Raw genomic sequence first — 21,454 nt, forward strand, 5'->3', positions numbered from 1 at the left:
GTCTCACTCTTGCCCTCTCTGTTGTGGCTCACTTCCTTACTAATGTCTCACTCTTGCCCTCTCTGTTGTGGCTCACTTCCTTACTAATGTCTCACTCTTGCCCTCTCTGTTGTGGCTCACTTCCTTACTAATGTCTCACTCTTTTTCCCTCTCTGTTGTGGCTCACTTCCTTACTAATGTCTCACTCTTGCCCTCTCTGTTGTGGCTCACTTCCTTACTAATGTCTCACTCTTTTTCCCTCTCTGTTGTGGCTCACTTCCTTACTAATGTCTCACTCTTTTTCCCTCTCTGTTGTGGCTCACTTCCTTACTAATGTCTCACTCTTTTTCCCTCTCTGTTGTGGCTCACTTCCTTACTAATGTCTCACTCTTTTTCCTCTCTGTTGTGGCTCACTTCCTTACTAATGTCTCACTCTTTTTCCCTCTCTGTTGTGGCTCACTTCCTTACTAATGTCTCACTCTTTTTCCCTCTCTGTTGTGGCTCACTTCCTTACTAATGTCTCACTCTTTTTCCCTCTCTGTTGTGGCTCACTTCCTTACTAATGTCTCACTCTTGCCCTCTCTGTTGTGGCTCACTTCCTTACTAATGTCTCACTCTTTTTCCCTCTCTGTTGTGGCTCACTTCCTTACTAATGTCTCACTCTTTTTCCCTCTCTGTTGTGGCTCACTTCCTTACTAATGTCTCACTCTTTTTCCCTCTCTGTTGTGGCTCACTTCCTTACTAATGTCTCACTCTTTTTCCCTCTCTGTTGTGGCTCACTTCCTTACTAATGTCTCACTCTTTTTCCCTCTCTGTTGTGGCTCACTTCCTTACTAATGTCTCACTCTTTTCCCTCTCTGTTGTGGCTCACTTCCTTACTAATGTCTCACTCTTTTTCCCTCTCTGTTGTGGCTCACTTCCTTACTAATGTCTCACTCTTTTTCCCTCTCTGTTGTGGCTCACTTCCTTACTAATGTCTCACTCTTTTTCCCTCTCTGTTGTGGCTCACTTCCTTACTAATGTCTCACTCTTTTTCCCTCTCTGTTGTGGCTCACTTCCTTACTAATGTCTCACTCTTTTTCCCTCTCTGTTGTGGCTCACTTCCTTACTAATGTCTCACTCTTTTTCCCTCTCTGTTGTGGCTCACTTCCTTACTAATGTCTCACTCTTTTTCCCTCTCTGTTGAGGCACACTTCCTTACTAATGTCTCTCTTTTTCCCTCTCTGTTGTGGCTCACTTCCTTACTAATGTCTCACTCTTTTTCCATCTCTGTTGTGGCTCACTTCCTTACTAATGTCTCACTCTTTTTCCCTCTCTGTTGTGGCTCACTTCCTTACTAATGTCTCACTCTTTTTCCATCTCTGTTGTGGCTCACTTCCTTACTAATGTCTCACTCTTTTTTGCCCTCTCTGTTGAGGCACACTTCCTTACTAATGTCTCACTCTTTTTCCCTCTCTGTTGTGGCACACTTCCTTACTAATGTCTCACTCTTTTTCCCTCTCTGTTGTGGCTCACTTCCTTACTAATGTCTCACTCTTGCCCTCTCTGTTGTGGCTCACTTCCTTAGTAATGTCTCACTCTTGCCCTCTCTGTTGTGGCTCACTTCCTTACTAATGTCTCACTCTTGCCCTCTCTGTTGTGGCTCACTTCCTTACTAATGTCTCACTCTTGCCCTCTCTGTTGTGGCTCACTTCCTTACTAATGTCTCACTCTTTTTCCATCTCTGTTGAGGCTCACTTCCTTACTAATGTCTCACTCTTTTTCCCTCTCTGTTGTGGCTCACTTCCTTACTAATGTCTCACTCTTTTTCCCTCTCTGTTGTGGCTCACTTCCTTACTAATGTCTCACTCTTTTTCCCTCTCTGTTGTGGCTCACTTCCTTACTAATGTCTCACTCTTTTTCCCTCTCTGTTGTGGCTCACTTCCTTACTAATGTCTCACTCTTTTTCCCTCTCTGTTGTGGCTCACTTCCTTACTAATGTCTCACTCTTGCCCTCTCTGTTGTGGCTCACTTCCTTAGTAATGTCTCACTCTTGCCCTCTCTGTTGTGGCTCACTTCCTTACTAATGTCTCACTCTTGCCCTCTCTGTTGTGGCTCACTTCCTTACTAATGTCTCACTCTTGCCCTCTCTGTTGTGGCTCACTTCCTTACTAATGTCTCACTCTTGCCCTCTCTGTTGTGGCTCACTTCCTTACTAATGTCTCACTCTTGCCCTCTCTGTTGTGGCTCACTTCCTTACTAATGTCTCACTCTTGCCCTCTCTGTTGTGGCTCACTTCCTTACTAATGTCTCACTCTTTTTCCCTCTCTGTTGTGGCACACTTCCTTACTAATGTCTCACTCTTTTTCCCTCTCTGTTGTGGCTCACTTCCTTACTAATGTCTCACTCTTTTTCCCTCTGTTGTGGCTCACTTCCTTACTAATGTCTCACTCTTTTTCCATCTCTGTTGTGGCTCACTTCCTTACTAATGTCTCACTCTTTTTCCCTCTCTGTTGTGGCTCACTTCCTTACTAATGTCTCACTCTTTTTCCCTCTCTGTTGTGGCTCACTTCCTTAGTAATGTCTCACTCTTGCCCTCTCTGTTGTGGCTCACTTCCTTACTAATGTCTCACTCTTGCCCTCTCTGTTGTGGCTCACTTCCTTACTAATGTCTCACTCTTGCCCTCTCTGTTGTGGCTCACTTCCTTACTAATGTCTCACTCTTTTTCCCTCTCTGTTGTGGCTCACTTCCTTACTAATGTCTCACTCTTTTTCCCTCTCTGTTGTGGCTCACTTCCTTACTAATGTCTCACTCTTTTTCCCTCTCTGTTGTGGCTCACTTCCTTACTAATGTCTCACTCTTTTTCCCTCTCTGTTGAGGCTCACTTCCTTACTAATGTCTCACTCTTTTTCCCTCTCTGTTGTGGCTCACTTCCTTACTAATGTCTCACTCTTTTTCCCTCTCTGTTGTGGCTCACTTCCTTACTAATGTCTCACTCTTTTTCCTCTCTGTTGTGGCTCACTTCCTTACTAATGTCTCACTCTTTTCCCTCTCTGTTGTGGCTCACTTCCTTACTAATGTCTCACTCTTTTTCCCTCTCTGTTGTGGCTCACTTCCTTACTAATGTCTCACTCTTTTTCCCTCTCTGTTGTGGCTCACTTCCTTACTAATGTCTCACTCTTTTTCCCTCTCTGTTGTGGCTCACTTCCTTACTAATGTCTCACTCTTGCCCTCTCTGTTGTGGCTCACTTCCTTACTAATGTCTCACTCTTTTTCCCTCTCTGTTGTGGCTCACTTCCTTACTAATGTCTCACTCTTTTTCCCTCTCTGTTGTGGCTCACTTCCTTACTAATGTCTCACTCTTTTTCCCTCTCTGTTGTGGCTCACTTCCTTACTAATGTCTCACTCTTTTTCCCTCTCTGTTGTGGCTCACTTCCTTACTAATGTCTCACTCTTTTTCCCTCTCTGTTGTGGCTCACTTCCTTACTAATGTCTCACTCTTTTTCCCTCTCTGTTGTGGCTCACTTCCTTACTAATGTCTCACTCTTTTTCCCTCTCTGTTGTGGCTCACTTCCTTACTAATGTCTCACTCTTTTTCCCTCTCTGTTGTGGCTCACTTCCTTACTAATGTCTCACTCTTTTTCCCTCTCTGTTGTGGCTCACTTCCTTACTAATGTCTCACTCTTTTTCCCTCTCTGTTGAGGCACACTTCCTTACTAATGTCTCACTCTTTTTCCCTCTCTGTTGTGGCTCACTTCCTTACTAATGTCTCACTCTTTTTCCCTCTCTGTTGTGGCTCACTTCCTTACTAATGTCTCACTCTTTTTCCCTCTCTGTTGAGGCACACTTCCTTACTAATGTCTCACTCTTTTTCCCTCTCTGTTGTGGCTCACTTCCTTACTAATGTCTCACTCTTTTTCCCTCTGTTGTGGCTCACTTCCTTACTAATGTCTCACTCTTTTTCCCTCTCTGTTGTGGCTCACTTCCTTACTAATGTCTCACTCTTTTTCCCTCTCTGTTGTGGCTCACTTCCTTACTAATGTCTCACTCTTGCCCTCTCTGTTGTGGCTCACTTCCTTACTAATGTCTCACTCTTTTTCCCTCTCTGTTGAGGCTCACTTCCTTACTAATGTCTCACTCTTTTTCCCTCTCTGTTGAGGCACACTTCCTTACTAATGTCTCACTCTTTTTCCCTCTCTGTTGTGGCTCACTTCCTTACTAATGTCTCACTCTTTTTCCCTCTCTGTTGTGGCTCACTTCCTTACTAATGTCTCACTCTTTTTCCCTCTCTGTTGTGGCTCACTTCCTTACTAATGTCTCACTCTTTTTCCTCTCTGTTGTGGCTCACTTCCTTACTAATGTCTCACTCTTGCCCTCTCTGTTGTGGCTCACTTCCTTACTAATGTCTCACTCTTGCCCTCTCTGTTGTGGCTCACTTCCTTACTAATGTCTCACTCTTGCCCTCTCTGTTGTGGCTCACCTCCTTACTAAATCACTCAAACGCCTGTCACTGTAGTTCTCACACATTCTAATATAAAGTATCACAACCGGTGGATAAAAACAAGCGATATTCTCATGAATACTTTTGGCTGACATCTTGAGCGCCTTGCTCTTGGCTATAACACTTCCAACCTCCAGCTAAACTGCAGTCAGGAAACATATGTTCACTTGGTCTGTGTGTCCTCTTTGTGTTAGGACTCAATATGAAGGACTAACTAAACTACAGCCTTCTCCTCTGCATTATTAGGCTGTTGCAAAGCGGCCATTTTGTTGTCCTGCTAAAAAAAGGGTTCAACGCGGTCGGTCTGCGCAAAACGGAGCTGACGGTGGTCTGTTCGCGTCGCGTTCCCAAAACGTCTGCCGCACAAATGCACATAGAAGTACATAAGAGAGTGACACAAACTGACCTCAGTCGGCTTCGTATGCGTTAGATCGTGTAGACTCAAAGCAAACCCAAGCCGTTCCTGTTCCTTTAAAGCCCGAGAGGCCTGGACCTGTGGAGGATTTCTCTCCATCCCTGAGCTGAGACTGTTTCTTCACTGAGCTCCAGCTCAGTAACCTAACCAGCTCAGATTCAGGGCCAGAGACAGAAACAAACCAGGGACACAAACTCCGCTGGTTTTAAATTCAGCCCACATGACATTTCCTTCAACTTTAATTGCGTTCAATACAATGTATATCTGTAAGTCACGCAAGGCCAAAGTGCTGTGCAGCTCTCTGGAGCCACAAAGCCCTTCTTGTCCAAGAATAACCCCCATCAGCAGGAGAGGAGAGGGGAGCGGCCCAAACGCCCGGCCGGCCAAACAAGCAGGTCTTCATGCTCGTCCAACTTACATATTGGGACAGGAAGTGGATCGAGCGTGTCCGCAGAGCCCAGACCTCAGCCAGGGCCATACAGAGCTGGCCTCCAGACTACATACAGAGCTGGCCTCCAGACTAGAAAGACGAGGCAGAGGGATCCAGCATGTCTGCCTGTTTGCTCGGCTATCTGCTAACCGCCTGGCTGATTGATTGGCTAACTGGCTGGCTGACTGACTGGCTGACTGACTGGCTGACTGACTGGCTGGCTGACTGGCTGACTGGCTGACTGGCTGGCTGACTGGCTGACTGACTGACTGGCTGACTGACTGACTGGCTGACTGGCTGACTGGCTGGCTGACTGACTGACTGGCTGCCTGGCTGACTGACTGGCTGGCTGACTGGCTGGCTGACTGGCTGACTGACTGGCTGGCTGACTGACTGACTGACTGACTGGCTGCCTGACTGGCTGGCTGAAAGGCTGACTGACTGGCTGGCTGACTGACTGACTGGCTGACTGACTGACTGTCTGACTGGCTGACTGACTGGCTGCCTGACTGACTGACTGACTGGCTGACTGACTGGCTGACTGGCTGACTGGCTGACTGACTGGCTGGCTGACTGACTGGCTGACTGGCTGACTGGCTGGCTGGCTGACTGGCTGGCTGACTGACTGACTGGCTGGCTGGCTGACTGGCTGGCTGACTGGCTGGCTGACTGACTGACTGACTGACTGGCTGGCTGACTGACTGACTGACTGACTGACTGACTGACTGACTGGCTGGCTGGCTGGCTGACTGGCTGACTGACTGGCTGACTGGCTGACTGGCTGACTGGCTGACTGACTGGCTGCCAGACTTGACCAACATCTGTTCTGGCTGTTCCACAGCCGCTTCAGATCTATCTGTGTTGCAGACGTCGACATGCCTGTTACTTTGCAGCAGTACAGGCTATTGTTTTGGAACGTCTATTCCCTCACTCTGCGTGTGTATGACTCTAACCCCCCTATTCCCTCACTCTGCGTGTGTATGACTCTCTAACCCCTATTCCCTCACTCTGCGTGTGTATGACTCTCTAACCATTCCCCCCTATTCCCTCACTCTGCGTGTGTATGACTCTAACCCCCCTATTCCCTCACTCTGCGTGTGTATGACTCTAACCCCCCTATTCCCTCACTCTGCGTGTGTATGACTCTAACCCCCCTATTCCCTCACTCTGCGTGTGTATGACTCTAACCCCCCTATTCCCTCACTCTGCGTGTGTATGACTCTCTAACCCCCCCCATTCCCTCACTCTGCGTGTGTATGACTCTCTAACCATTCCCCCCCCCCCTATTCCCTCACTCTGCGTGTGTATGACTCTCTAACCCCCCTATTCCCTCACTCTGCCTCTCTAACCATTCCCCCTCCCCCCCCCCTTCCTCCCTTTTGCCTAGAACAGACTGAGGCAGCAGAGAGCGAAAGAGGGAGGGAAGTAGAGAGAGCCTCATGGCCCCTGGCTTTGGGCCTCTACCTCCAGCCGAGTCTATGGGAGCAAAAGGGAGGAGGAGCAAGAGGGAGGAGGAGGGCGACTTATATTTTTCCAAAACAACAGTTCAAGCAGTGACCAACGAGACAGCCGATTGGCTGCCTGTGCCTGGCACATGTAATATGTCACAGCTAGGTGGCTCATAGCATATGGAGACCCAGTGAAACTGACCTCCAGGTTAGTACACTAAAGGTTACTGACAAACAAAAAGGCACTGGTGGCTGGGATGGACCAGGGTGCAGGAAACCAAAGACACAACAATCAACTGAACTCTACCTGGCTGCCTCAGTTTGGGTCCTGATAGTGACAAATACTGCCAAAATATCCATCACTCTTCTGCCATTGGTAAGGAGTGCCCCTGTCCCAAGCCATAGAATGGCTAGCACAACACATTCCAAAACAATGACAACAAAGAATCCAAATTAGAACGTTATTGTCATGGAACATGTTGTGCCAACATGGATGACAGTGTTCGGAGAATATCTGTGAATATGCTCCGACTCGGTCATGCTCTTAGGATCTAGCCGTGCCCTTCGTGAAAACAAATCGACATCAGCCAACCAGCCTTTTTACCAACAGACTGCTGGTCTGGTCCTAATTTCAGGCCCTAAAAACTCATACCGTTCCAGGTTGAAGATAAACGTTTAGGACAAGAGGATTCTAATATCCCAGAACTCTTTGCATAAATGAGAAAGAACTCTAAACTAAGGAACCAGCGATGCTGCTCAGCAATGGCACTGGTTCCATGAAACTGTTTATTTTCTAAAGCTTCCACATGGTATCATTACATTGTGCTAAACTGGGTATCTTTAACCTAGTACCAATACCGATGACCTCTAACCTCAACAGCCACTTCCACTCCCCGACCCTGCCTTCCTGGTAGAACCCCCACCACCATCCACCTACCAGTCCAGCTTACAGGTGCAGAACAGACCTCAACCTGCCCATGTAGACCTACCTGAACATCCTCCCAGGACAGCCCTGGGAGAGCCCCACCCAGCCACCATTACACCCCCAGGCAAGGTTCACCCTTTAGTTACACTTTGCAATTGCCCCCCACACACCCCACCCAGTCTCGCTCTCTCAGACTGAGCCACTAATAGTAAACTATTAAAAGAACTGAATAAACCTTTCAAATCACATCACCGTCCATCTTAGTGGTTTGCACCTGGTAGCTGGACAGTTAAGTAGAACTTTAAATGAGCTGGTTGGTCTACTCCAAGCAGTGGCTCGGAGTCTGTCCCAGTGGGTCCGTCCATACATGATAGTGTGTATAAAAACACACACACTTCTGGCAACACCTTGCCTTGCCTACCTGGTTAAATAAAAGGTGAAATAAAAAAATAATTTAAAAAAAAACTCATTGAAAGCAAGTCTAAGAATCGCTAGATATCTTACGTATGCTATTTCTATGCTTCCTGTTATTATGTTTCGTTTTGACATCTTTTACTAATGGTTTTGTACACCAGCTTCAAACAGGAAAATATATTTCACAGAGGTTTAGATGGTCCAGTTATTCCCTACAATACACTTGCTTGTTTTGTCACAAACTGAAATTAGGCGACCGACTAGAATTTTGGCAACCAGGAAATCGCAGAACACGCCTTTAAGAAGGCAGAACACTACAGGCTACATACTCTCTCGTTGCCGATTGGTCAAACCAATCACAACATGGCTGATATTGGTTATGCATTAACATAGGAACACTACCAATGAATTTCAGCTACACCGAATTCCATTTTACAACAGATTTACGGCAGATTAACGTGCTTCTGTTTGAAGCTCTTTGAAGACACTGCACCCATCATTAAATGGCAAACTCAGGCTTAATTACAGACTACCCTTATTCCCAATTATTTTGTAAGAGGAAAAAAAATAACTATCCAAAACATTGAGGAATTCCCTAGTAAGAGCAGACACTCTGGTATGCAGTGAGACAGCCTTGTGATTGAGGCAGACACACACACAGCCTTGAGTATGCAGACCAGATGAAAGCACTAAGTGATGCTCAGAGCCATGGCCGTAAACTAGACAGCAGCCATGCTGGGGTCCATGTTTGTACATAAAGGGCTCCAAGCAGTAGAACTCAAGATAAAAGCCAGGATTCAATACGGACCGTGGAATGTCCGATTGAGCCGACATCTGCAGCATTGGCGTAGTACCAGTGCCTTTAACACGGTGCATAGCCCAAGAGGAGGGCAAACAGATTGAACCCCGGCCGAAGGTGAGACTTCATCCTCCCCCGTCTTGACTTTCACCTCTGCCTTAATGTACCAGGACAGACTGTTCAAATCTCAGCCCAACCCCCCAACCCCTGTGCTAACTCAACCCCCAACAGAGAGAGAGACAGAGATTGGTTCAGCTAAACGCTGAATGACTTCTGCTAGTCTCTCAGCATCAATCGGGGGCGGCAGGGTAACCTAGTGGTTAGAGCGTTGGACTAGTAACCGAGCTGACAAGGTACAAATCTGTCGTTCTGCCCCTGAACAAGGCAGTTATAACCCACGGTTCCTAGGCCGTCATTGAAAATAAGAATTTGTTCTTAACCAACTTGCCTAGTTAAATAAAGGTAAAATAAAATCACCTCTCGTCTAGTCCAGAGTCCAGTGAGGACACAGCCACCCACGCTGTTCTCCCGCTCTCTGTTATCACTATCACTTCTTCTATCGCTGGCACGATCATTCTGTCACACAGACCATTATCAGTCACTTTACAGTAAGTTACTCTACTGTAAACCCACCCGAGGCACCTCTATATCAAGCCAGCGAGGCAACTCTTCCTCAGACCAGCTTGGGAACGCACGGTTAGGGACTGGAACACTGTGGATGGGGTGTAGAGTGGATGTCTATGAAGGGTCTCAGTCCACGGTAATGGGCTCCTGTTGCAGTGAAGGGGAGAGCATTGGGATGGGTTTGGACACGTTTCAATTGAGAGAAAATGGGAAAAGTGGGAGAGGTTGAGCGGGTGACACAATGTGTTAGTTTTACAGTTACCACATCCTGACTGGATTAAACTGGACCGTGCCTCTCATTTAGCTCTGTTCACTTGTCAATTGCACTAAGTACTAAATTAAATTGTGTCAGCTGTCGCAACATGCATTGTTTTCACAAGTGTGCGGGTGGGTGGGGAATGGGGGGAGGATAATAGATTAAATAATTGACTTGTGGAAACACACACAGTGGGTGGATGTGAGAGAAGCACAAGACAGTAAGGATATGTGACCTATGACCGGGGGCTACGGTCATCATGCAGGATTTCCTGCAGAGCCAAACGGCAGGATTCTAAAACCTGCGGTCCTATTCATTTGACGTTTACACACATTGTATCCCATCCTTTTTTGGGGGGTTTCTGAAAAAAAGTTCTGAAAAAAAAATGTTTTTTAAAATAACTCATGCCTCAAAGAGCTTCAGAAGGCAGACAGGTGAGAAGATGGAGAGGCAGTGGCCTCCTTAACAAAGAGCTCAGAGTGAAACTTGCAGATCCAGCAGCCCCGGGCCAGCCAGGCAGACTTTGTTTTCCTGCCTGGTTAATTGCAGGGTGCGGTGGGGCTGGGGCTCCCAGCTTTGTTGCTGGTGACAGAGCCAACTGTGAAAACCTCTGCAGGAGCAGGCATGTTCACACCCCCGGTTGAGACCGAGAGAGAGGAGACACCTCCTGGAGCCTGGGGTTAGACTGCAGGCATTCCCTCCCTCTCCTACCCCTCGCCGCAGCTCCTCCCCTTCTCTACAGCTGCCAAAAAACAGCCTCAGCCGCTCCTTCTTTCCCTGCCTCCCCCCTCTCTCCCTGCCTCCCCCCCTCTCTTTCCCTGCCTCCCCCTCTCTTTCCCTGCCCCCCCCCTCTTTCCCTGCCCCCCCCCTCTCTTTCCCTGCCCCCCCCCCTCTCTTTCCCTGCCTCCCCCCCCTCTCTTTCCCTGCCTCCCCCCTCTCTTTCCCTGCCTCCCCCCCTCTTTCCCTGCCTCCCCCCTCTCTTTCCCTGCCTCCCCCTCTCTTTCCCTGCCTCCCCCCTCTCTTTCCCTGCCTCCCCCCTCTCTTTCCCTGCCTCCCCCCTCTCTTTCCCTGCCTCCCCCTCTCTTTTCCCTGCCTCCCCCTCTCTTTCCCTGCCTCCCCCCTCTCTTTCCCTGCCTCCCCCTCTCTTTCCCTGCCTCCCCCCTCTCTTTCCCTGCCTCCCCCCTCTCTTTTCCCTGCCTTCCCCCTCTCTTTTCCCTGCCTCCCCCTCTCTTTTCCCCCTTCCCCCTCTTTTCCCTGCCTTCCCCCTCTCTTTCCCACCCTCCCCCTCTCTTTTCCCCCTGCCTTTCCCCTGTTGTTTTCACCCTCCTTCCTCCCACTTGTCCAACCCCCTCACCTCGCTGTATTTTTTCCCCCACCCATCTCTCCTCTGGGAAGTTATCTAGCTAATGAACAGCCAGACCTCCTGATCAGTGCTCCCTCTGTTGTGTGGTAGTTCTCCTGACGGTCAGTCAGGATGCAGCCAGCCAGCCAGAACAGGCCAAACCTCTTTTTAAAAATTTAACTAGGCAAGTCAGTTAAGAACAAAATCCTATTTACAATGACAGCCTATACAGGCCAAACCCGAACGACGCTGGGCCAATTGCGCGCCGCCCTATGGGACTTCCAATCACGGCCAGTTGTGATACAGCTTGGAATCGAACCAGGGTGTCTGTAGTGACGCCTCTAGCACTGAGATACAGTGCCTTAGACCACTGCGGCCACTCAGGAGCCCCGAGCTCTCTGCTTTACTTTTCAGCCCAATGGCTGCCTGTTTCGTGGGGAACACCCCCTCTGACAGTATTGTTATTCATAGTTTTACCTGGTCAGTTGGTGTTTAGCATGCTAGTAGATACCCATAGACTTCGTCATTATGCTAAAGCTACTTAGCATTGGCTTTGCGAATCTACCTCCAGTTTCCTTCATCTTGGACACAGTTGGACACAGACATAAATGGTATCCACTAGTTCAGGGGTAGGCAACCCTTTTTTTTTTTTTTTACCTTTATTTAACTAGGCAAGTCAGTTAAGAACAAATTCTTATTTTCAATGACGGCCTAGGAACAGTGGGTTAACTGCCTGTTCAGGGGCAGAACGACAGATTTGTACCTTGTCAGCTTGGGGGTTTGAACTTGCAACCTTCCGGTTACTAGTCCAACGCTCTAACCACTAGGCTACCCTGCCGCCCCCTGTCCCATGTACTGCAAGCGTTTGTTCCAACTAGGCACCATGCCTGACCAACTGAGATAATCAGTTCAGTGATTGTCTGCGGCACTCCAGGACCAGGGTTGCCTACCCTGTACTAGTTCATCTGACTCTGGTGGTGAAGTAGATAAAGGGGACACTGCCAAAATCCCCAAGTATCCCTTTAAGTTAATGTTTAAACGGATACCGATTCCTTTTGGAGACAATGGGCACCGGGCTGTTGATACTGTACTGTTGAGTAATCTGGGAACAGAGGCTCAGTGTGTGAAAAAGGGTGTGTGAAGTGAATGTGTATGTTTTAGCACAGGGTCCCCCTCTGCTGCCCCTGAGGCTGAACGGAGAGTAAACCCAGGGTGTGTTTTCTCACACCCTCTATAATAACTAACCTTTTGGAGGACACCCTGCTGAGCTGACCCCTACCACACACACTTCTGCCTTGGGTCAGGTAGTCATGGTGACCCCTACCACACACACTTCTGCCTTGGGTCAGGTAGTCATGGTGACCCCTACCACACACACACACACTTCTGCCTTGGGTCAGGTAGTCATGGTGACCCCTACCACACACACTTCTGCCTTGGGTCAGGTAGCCATGGTGACCCCTACCACACACACACACACACTTCTGCCTTGGGTCAGGTAGCCATGGTGACCCCTACCACACACACACACACTTCTGCCTTGGGTCAGGTAGCCATGGTGACCCCTACCACACACACTTCTGCCTTGGGTCAGGTAGCCATGGTGACCCCTACCACACACACACACACACTTCTGCCTTGGGTCAGGTAGCCATGGTGACCCCTACCACACACACACACACACACTTCTGCCTTGGGTCAGGTAGCCATGGTGACCCCTACCACACACACACACACACTTCTGCCTTGGGTCAGGTAGCCATGGTGACCCCTACCACACACACACTTCTGCCTTGGGTCAGGTAGCCATGGTGACCCCTACCACACACACACACTTCTGCCTTGGGTCAGGTAGCCATGGTGACCCCTACCACACACACACACTTCTGCCTTGGGTCAGGTAGCCATGGTGACCCCTACCACACACACACACTTCTGGGGTCAGGTAGCCATGGTGACCCCTACCACACACACACACACACTTCTGCCTTGGGTCAGGTAGCCATGGTGACCCCTACCACACACACACACACTTCTGCCTTGGGTCAGGTAGCCATGGTGACCCCTACCACACACACACACACTTCTGCCTTGGGTCAGGTAGCCATGGTGACCCCTGGGCCAGGGAAGAATGGGTCTGCCTATTTGTCTAGTTCTTCAGAGTGAAGAGTCGCAACACTCATTAGCATTGAGACTGACGGGTGTCTCCATCAGGAGAGATCGGGAGATACGAGCCAGCAGCACTGATAAGGTAATCACTTTCTTATCAAGGTGATCACAGGTAGGTGTGTGTGTTTAAAACAGGTGACAGAACAGAGCCTCTTCATTGATTTATACACTGATATTTTCAGTCACACACACACACACACTTCAGTACACCGTGGGCATGTGCTGAGGTGAGAGATGAAAGGTCAGCGTGACACCTCAGTGTGAAAGACATCTATCTGCTGTTATTGTGTCTTGTCCCTGTGCATGGGTGAGGATAAGACACGGAAGATAACAGCCATTGTGGTTTAACCGGCTGGGGCTCAGAGAACGAAACCAAAGACAACTTCACTGCTGTTGCAAAACACACTAGACTAGAGGTGGTCTGTTATCACGTTGCCCATGGAGATACGTCCCTTATTGAAATGGCAAAACTTTCCAGGGAGTGTATTAAGAGGTTTTCATGTTATTATATGGCCTAGCACAAAACATTGAATCATTTTGGAAATAAAGATTCATCTAAAACAAAAGCATTGGGGCCTGGAGTGAAAAGTTTGACACAGAGCACTAGGGGGCCACTGCAAGCACAGACAGGTAAGACTCACATAAATGACTTGATGCTAGCTACAGGCCGTTATATATTAGGTTAGACCTGTGTGAATAAGGGGATGGCATTATAAGGTTTAAGCTGACAGAGCCAAACAAAGACAAAAATAGTGTATTCTGTCAAATTTGCCACATAGGTGTTCAAAGGGGCCAATCGTTCAGCACAGTGATCTGAAGCTTTTGCGTCTATCATTTCAGATGAACCAATGTCATCTGAAGTGAGTTTTACACCGACTGAACTTCAGATCTGTGGTGCTTTAAGGATTATGAAGTTGTGTTTTATTGAAAGGACTGGGGACTTTATCGTGTGTGTTTTCTGTGGAATAAACAACAACAAAACACTTACTTGAGAAAGTACTTCTGTCCGTTGGACGTGTAGGCCATCTCCCATCCAGGGGGCAGCGGCAACTCTTCCGCAACATCGAAAGACTGGTGGCGGATGTGCGAGTGATGTACCGGGCTTGGAGTTGGGTTGGCTCCCAATCCAATCTGTAAAGTTGCGGGCGAGGAATGTGACCGTACGTGTTGTACGGTGAGCCTGGGCGGGTGACTGCCCGAATCAGTGCTCGACTGTCGGGAGTGAGATCCAGAATCTGGCTCCTTGAAAAAAGAGTCGGGTAACATTTTTTTCCTCCATGAACTGGGTTTCGGGTTCATAACCGAATTAAAAAGCGCCTCGAGATCCGTATCCGAGTCCTGCGCGACATGGATAACTTGTTGTCCTGGCATTGGCTGAAGTGGGTTGCTCATTTTGTCTTAGTGTAAAATTTAGAGCAATACAGAAAATATAAAAACGATTTAAAGTTGAGGCTTTATACAAATAGCAAACGTTGAGCCTTCTGAAGTAGGCCTAGGCTACTCTCAGGCAAACTTTTATAAACCCTCTGTGTGGACAAAAATAGTTCACCTTTCTGCCGTCAAACTCGCAATAAAACTATTCTATTAGAGTAAGATAGAGAACAACTAAATGTGTCCCTACATGAGAAAAGTAATTTTAAATGTAGCTACTTTCCCTTTGCTCCGGCCAGTTCGGTAGATCTTGTTGCTCCTGTCCCAAAGTTTGTAAACTCAACTTTTCTACGACGCCTGTGTCAGCAGTCGCTCATGAATTATGCATGACCTCCGGCGCTCGAGGGGTTGCACCGTTTCAGGATTACTAAACAAATATCTCTCAATTTACAAACTATTGATGGCGGGTGTAACAATGACGCAAATGTTGAAATAGTTCAAACTCAACGCCACAAAGTTGCGGAATAGAGTTGTTGCGAGATGTTTTTTGTAATAAATCACAGCTGCTTCTTTCCGTTTGGAGACGGTGTTCTGCTCTAAACTAGTTATTTACTGAAATATAACAATTTAAGTAAAGTTAATCTAAAAATGTCGACTGGATGTTTGTGTTTTGAATGTTCTGTAGAAGATAATGACTTTTTTGGTGGAAAAAGAACAGCCGTGAAATCGTTTTGAATGTAGCCTAACGGATTGTCACACAACACCCCCAGTGTGGGTGTGAAAACATTAGCCTACCCATCTGTTGAATAACCATTTGAAATTTGAGCGCTTGGTGCCCCGCCCTAGATACTTTGACTGAAATAATTGTTTCTCTGTGATTTTGCCCGAGTATACATACACTATGCAGTGATCTCTTCGAAGTAGGTTTCTCATTAATTTGCCCATATATAGTAGCATGACTGATAAACCCTCCCACGCCAGTGTAATTTTCAATCCCACGTATTCTTTAGTGGTCCAGTCTATAGTGTGGTGAGGGGCCTGTATACATTGTGCTTGCAGTCGTTTCATTACAATGTCAACACATTGCACTCATGGTGAATTTTATCAACACGTTTTTTATTTATCTAGGTTAATGTTTATCCCCCCAAAAATTATCTAGTTGAATTTTAGCCAATGTTTTTTTTTTTTTTTTAATTTTTGTGAATTTTATCAAATGTGTTTTTTTTTTAAATAATACACACCCACTAATGTGGTACACAGGGCAAAGATGCCTCTGGCTCAATTGATAAAAAAAAGTTCAGCATTAGGGTATTGGAATGCAGCAGGTTAAATCTCTGTTTGGTGGGCTAAATTAAGCTCCATGTTCATAACGATGATAAATGCATAACAGTTTTGTTTGTTTACTTCTTAGAATAGATTCCTATATGTTTACTTCTTAGAATAGATTCCTATATGTTTCCCAGTCGGTGGCCCTTCGGGCTTTTAACCACTGTGTGAAACTAACACGGGCCACGATAAAAGTAACCAGAAGCCCTTGTACTCCACAGAGGGTGCAGCTGTCCTTTGTAATGTCAAATGTTAAGAGATGGCGTGTGCCACCCTGTAAACCAATCCCTTTGATGGACAATTACTCTGTCCTCAACAATGTACCTACCAAGCAGCCATGGACTCCTCAGTCTGGCTGGCCTTGGCCGGCCGGCTGGGGGGGGTCTGGTCTGGGTTCACTGGTCCGTTTCCGGCCTCAGACCACCAACCCCATCATGTCATAGAAGTAGTGCACCTACAAGAATACAGTAGAATCTTCTCAAAAGTACAGTAGAATCCTCAACAGTACAGTAGAATCTTCTCAAAAGTACAGTAGAATCCTCAACAGTACAGTAGAATCTTCTCAAAAGTACAGTAGAATCCTCAACAGTACAGTAGAATCTTCTAAAGAGTACAGTAGAATCCTCAACAGTACAGTAGAATCTTCTCAAAAGTACAGTAGAATCCTCAACAGTACAGTAGAATCTTCTAAAGAGTACAGTAGAATCCTCAACAGTACAGTAGAATCTTCTAAAGAGTACAGTAGAATCCTCAACAGTACAGTAGAATCTTCTAAAGAGTACAGTAGAATCCTCAACAGTACAGTAGAATGTTCTCAAGAGTATAGTAGAATCTTCAAGAGTATAGTAGAATCTTCAAGAGTACAGTAGAATCTTCTGAGACCAAAAAGTAAATGATTTTCTCTGGATTGGAAGCTTTTTGGTCGAGAGGTAGGCTATGTATGGTTGACTATAGGGTGCAGAATGTTGATGTGTCCCACAAAATAAATCAAATGTATATTTTTTGTAGCCACAGCACTCACAGATACTGTACTTAGGGCTGCAGGTAGCCGAGTGGTTAGAGCGTTGGACTAGTAACTGAAAGGTTGCAAGATGAATCCCCAAGCTGACAGGGTAAATATCTGTCGTTCTGCCCCTGAACAAGGCAGTTAACCCACCATTCCTAGGCCGTCATTGAAAATAAGAATGTGTTATTAACTGACTTGCCTAGTTAAATAAAGGTCAAATAAAACAATTATAATACAGCCACAAGCCACCAGTCATCCTGATGTAACATTGCATGCCCAACCAAAGCCCAAACCCCAAGCTGTCTGGCATGCCAGGAAAAGCCCCGATCAGATGGCGGGGCAGTCAGTGAACAGGGATCATATTCAACCACATAACATCGACTACATCCATAGTGGAGACATCATTTGAACTGAAGGTAAATAAAGAATTAGAATTATTATGTAAGAGTCAGTCTCTCATTAAAGTTCATATTCTGTTAACTCATACCCAAATAATGTCGTTGACTCGTCTTATATTCGTATTTGTTTCCAAAGCATAAATAAATCATTTAAGAAAAATCAACTTTAAAAATCCCATCTCAAACTTGTATCTCAAGACAGTTTAGACAAATGTGTGCTATTTTCTCATAGAGATTGATTTCATCCTGCCTCATTGACTGAACTGGACAATCAACACTGGTCAACTCGTGTGAATAGTTTTTATGACCGGTATACGCCCACACCATTGCAACACAGAAAAGCTGCTTGTATGTAACATACTGTTCCTTCCAAGAAGTAGTAATTACAAGCATTAGTATAGATCATATTTTATCAAAAAATCTGGAAATACTGGACAGTATCTTTAAAGGATTAGGATGAATTCACTCCCACAGTATTCGTTCTCGTTTTTTTTAGCTGTGCCTGCGATTCTGATTCACACACACGGCTCTGACTGTCTCTGAGGTAAGCTCTCTGGCGATGTGCATCTGTCTCTGAGAACAGTTGACTTTGCCAGAAGTTCAGCAGATATCTGACACAGAACCCCTTGACCCTCCATACACACACCTCCACCCAACCCGTACCCTGAGAAACACACCTGTCACTGGGTCTATCCTGACCCCTGAACTCTACAGCAGCCCCCTCAATAGTCTGGGGGTTAAGAGGTAGATCTATGGGATACAGTCAGGGCTTACTTACTCGGGGGCTCCCGAGTGGCACAGCAGTCTAAGGCACTGCATCTCAGTGCTAGAGGTGTCACTACAGACACCCTGGTTTGAATCCAGGCTGTATCTCAACCGGCCGTGATTGGGAGTCCCATAGGGCAGCGCACAATTGGCCCAGCATTGTCCGGGTTTGGCCGGTGTAGGCCGTCATTGTAAATAAGAATTTGTTCTTTTTTTTTTTTTTTCTACTGTGTTATTGACTTGTTAATTGTTTACTCCATGTGTAACTCTGTGTTGTCTGTTCACACTGCTTTGCTTTATCTTGGCCAGGTCGCAGTTGTAAATGAGAACTTGTTCTCAACTAGCCTACCTGGTTAAATAAAGGTGAAATATTTTTTTTTATTATTTTTTTAATTAACTGACTTGCCTTGTTCAATAAAGGTAAAAAAAAAAAAATGATATTTGACAATAGGAATTTTAGTCTTGCTGGTATGTTTAAGTTGTTTGTGTTATGTCTGTACATGCCTGCACAACATGTTATGATCTTTCATCATCTTCTAGATGAATAATGATCATAAGTTGATTACATGCATGTCATTGTATTATTGTTACATTGTACTGGTATGTAATATGTTATTTATAAAGGCTTTCTGAATGATTACTTTTATCTGATCTAAAAATGTTCTTATACACATCAGATGTCAATTAATGATACAATAACGTGATTTTAGTATTCAGCCTCAAATAGGGTCTGAACTGTGAAGATGGTTCCAGGAAGTGCAGTAAATTGACGTGATTACACAGGAAGCACCTGTGTTATTGAACAACTGGGAGCTCGGAACTCGCCGACTTCCGAGCGTTCAAACCAACTGGAAACACGGGGGGAAATCGCTCAGACTGGGAGAAAAACAAAATTGGTTTGAACAGTCATCTGAAATAGAGCCTCTTTCTAGAGCTGTGACTTTCCGACCTGAAGATCACTGACGTCGTGATTTGACCTCATATTCTTCCCAGTCATTTGGAACACGGCATGCAGGGCATTCAGAAAGTATTCAGACCCCTTGGAATTTTTCCACATTTTTATGTTTCAGGCTTATTCTAAAATGGATTAAATAAACATTTTCCTAAATCTAAACACAATATCCCATAATGACAAAGCGAAAACAGTATTTCTTTTAAATGTTATCAAATTTATTGAAAATTTAAATAAAAAAAACAGAAATACCTTATTTACATAAGTATTCAGACCCTTTGCTATGAGAGTCGAAATTGAGCTCAGGTGCATCCTGTTTCCATTGATCATCCTTGATGTTTCTACAACTTGACTAGAGTCCACCTGTCATAAATTCAATTCATTGGACATGATTTGGAAAGGCACACACCTGTCTATATAAGGTCCCACAGTTGACAGTGCATGTCAAAAACCAAGCTATGAGGTCGAAGGAATTGTCCCTAGAGCTCAGAGACAGGATTGTGTCGAGGCACAGATCTGGGGGAAGGGTACCAAAACATTTCTGCAGCTTTGAAGGTCCCCAAGAACACCATCATTCTTAAATTAAATAAGTTTGGAACCACCAAGACTCTTCCTAGGGCAGGCCGCTCAGGGCAAACGGGGGGTGACCAAGAACCCAATGATCACTCTGACCCGATGGCCTGACCTGATGGCCTGACCCGATGGCCTTCATGGTAGTGGCCAGGTGGAAGTCACTCATTAGTAAAAGACACATGACAGCCCGCATGGAGTTTGACAAAACTGAGACCATGAGCAACAATATTCTCTGGTCTGATGAAACCAAGATTAAACTTTTTAGCCTGAATGCCAAGTGTCACATCTAGAGGAAACCTGGTACCATCCATACGGCGAAGCGTGGTGGTGGCTGCATCATGCTGTGGGGATGTTTTTCAGTGGCACGGACTGGGAGACCAGTCAGAAAAGATGAACGGAGCAAAGTACAGAGAGATCTTTGATGAAAACTTGCTCCAGAGCGCTCAGGACCTCAGACTGGGGAGAATGTTCACCTTCCAACAGTACAACAACCCTAACACCTCCAGGCTGTGCAAGGGCTAATTGACCAAGGAGGAGGTGGAGTGCTGCATCAGATGATCTGGCCTGCACAATCACCCAACCTCAACTCAAATTGAGATGGTTCGGGATGAGTTGGGACTGCAGTGTGAAGGAAAAGCAGACAAGTGCTCAGCATATGTGGGAACTCCTTCAAGACTGTTGGAAAAGCATTCCAGGTGAAGCTGGTTGAGAGAATGCCAAGAGTGTGCAAAGCTGTCATCAAGGCAAAGGGTGGATACTTTGAGGAATACAATATTTTGATTTGTTTAACACTTTTGGTTACTATATGATTCCATATGTGTTACTTCATAGTTTTGTTGTCTTCCCTATTATTCTACAATGTAGAAAATATTAAAAATAAAGAAAAACCCTTGAATGAGTAGGTGTGTCCAAACTGTTGAATGGTACTGTATAATTTCAGGGCAGGTGTCTGTAGTGGTTAGAGTGTTGGGGCAGTAACCAAAAGGTTGCTAGATCGAATCCCAGAGCTGACAAGGTAAAAATCTGTCGTTCTGCCCCTGAACAAGGTAGTTAACCCACTGTTCTTAGGCCGTCATTGTAAATAAGAATTTGTTGTTAACGGTCTTCCCTAGTTAAATAGAAATGCTTTCTTATATCTCCTAGATGTAGGACAGACACTTCAAAACCTTTATTCCTTTCTTTTTTTCACATTTCTGAATGTCTTATTCGATGCATTTCTATGGGCTATAGTAATATAGGCCAAATTCATTTTTTCCCCTACATTGCAAGGGAGGGTAAGCTGATCCGAGATCAGTGCCTAGAGGCAAATTCTATCTGGTATGGTCTGGAGCCAAGACAGTTACAGTAACTTTCCAGCCACCATATTGGCCCAGTTCTATTTCTCCCCTAGTTCCTTCCCCCAGCTAGAATTCCATTCAGTATGAACTTCATAGGAGGGATAGGTACTGTAATTAGGAATAGGGCCGGGCAACCCCCGCAAAGGTTCATTTCCAGCTACTATATTCTCCAGCCTACTGTGTCTTAAGACTGCCATAGGAAATGAATTAGGTCTCAGTCAAGTCTCTGCTTTCGTTTTGCTGATAGTGGTTTACCGATAACATACATCAAAATAAAAACAGAAGCAAAGTTGAGTTGATTGGCCTAAGTAGCTGTTTTGCTTAGTAGTTTGCTGATGGAGGTATTTATGTGTAATCATTCCCTATTTGAGAAGTAATACTATTATAAACCAATGAACAGGCATGTGTTCACAAAAAATAACTCATGAAAACCTGACTTCATCA

At 45.9% G+C, this 21,454-nt stretch overlaps 1 protein-coding gene across 2 annotated transcripts in view; it reads right to left on the reverse strand.

Moving 5' to 3' along the window:
- wwtr1 (WW domain containing transcription regulator 1) overlaps window positions 1-15,024 on the reverse strand; it is a 75,785-nt gene extending 60,761 nt beyond the window's left edge. For both annotated transcript variants that reach the window (XM_042322546.1, XM_024422619.2), the window contains exon 1: window positions 14,271-15,024. In XM_042322546.1, the coding sequence (XP_042178480.1) occupies window positions 14,271-14,674 (404 nt within the window). In that variant the 5' untranslated portion in view covers window positions 14,675-15,024. The remainder of the gene's footprint in view (window positions 1-14,270) is intronic.
- Between the last annotated feature and the right edge of the window lie 6,430 nt (window positions 15,025-21,454).

This window comes from Oncorhynchus tshawytscha, linkage group LG05 (genome assembly GCF_018296145.1).
Source record: "Oncorhynchus tshawytscha isolate Ot180627B linkage group LG05, Otsh_v2.0, whole genome shotgun sequence".
Lineage (NCBI taxonomy): Eukaryota > Metazoa > Chordata > Actinopteri > Salmoniformes > Salmonidae > Oncorhynchus > Oncorhynchus tshawytscha.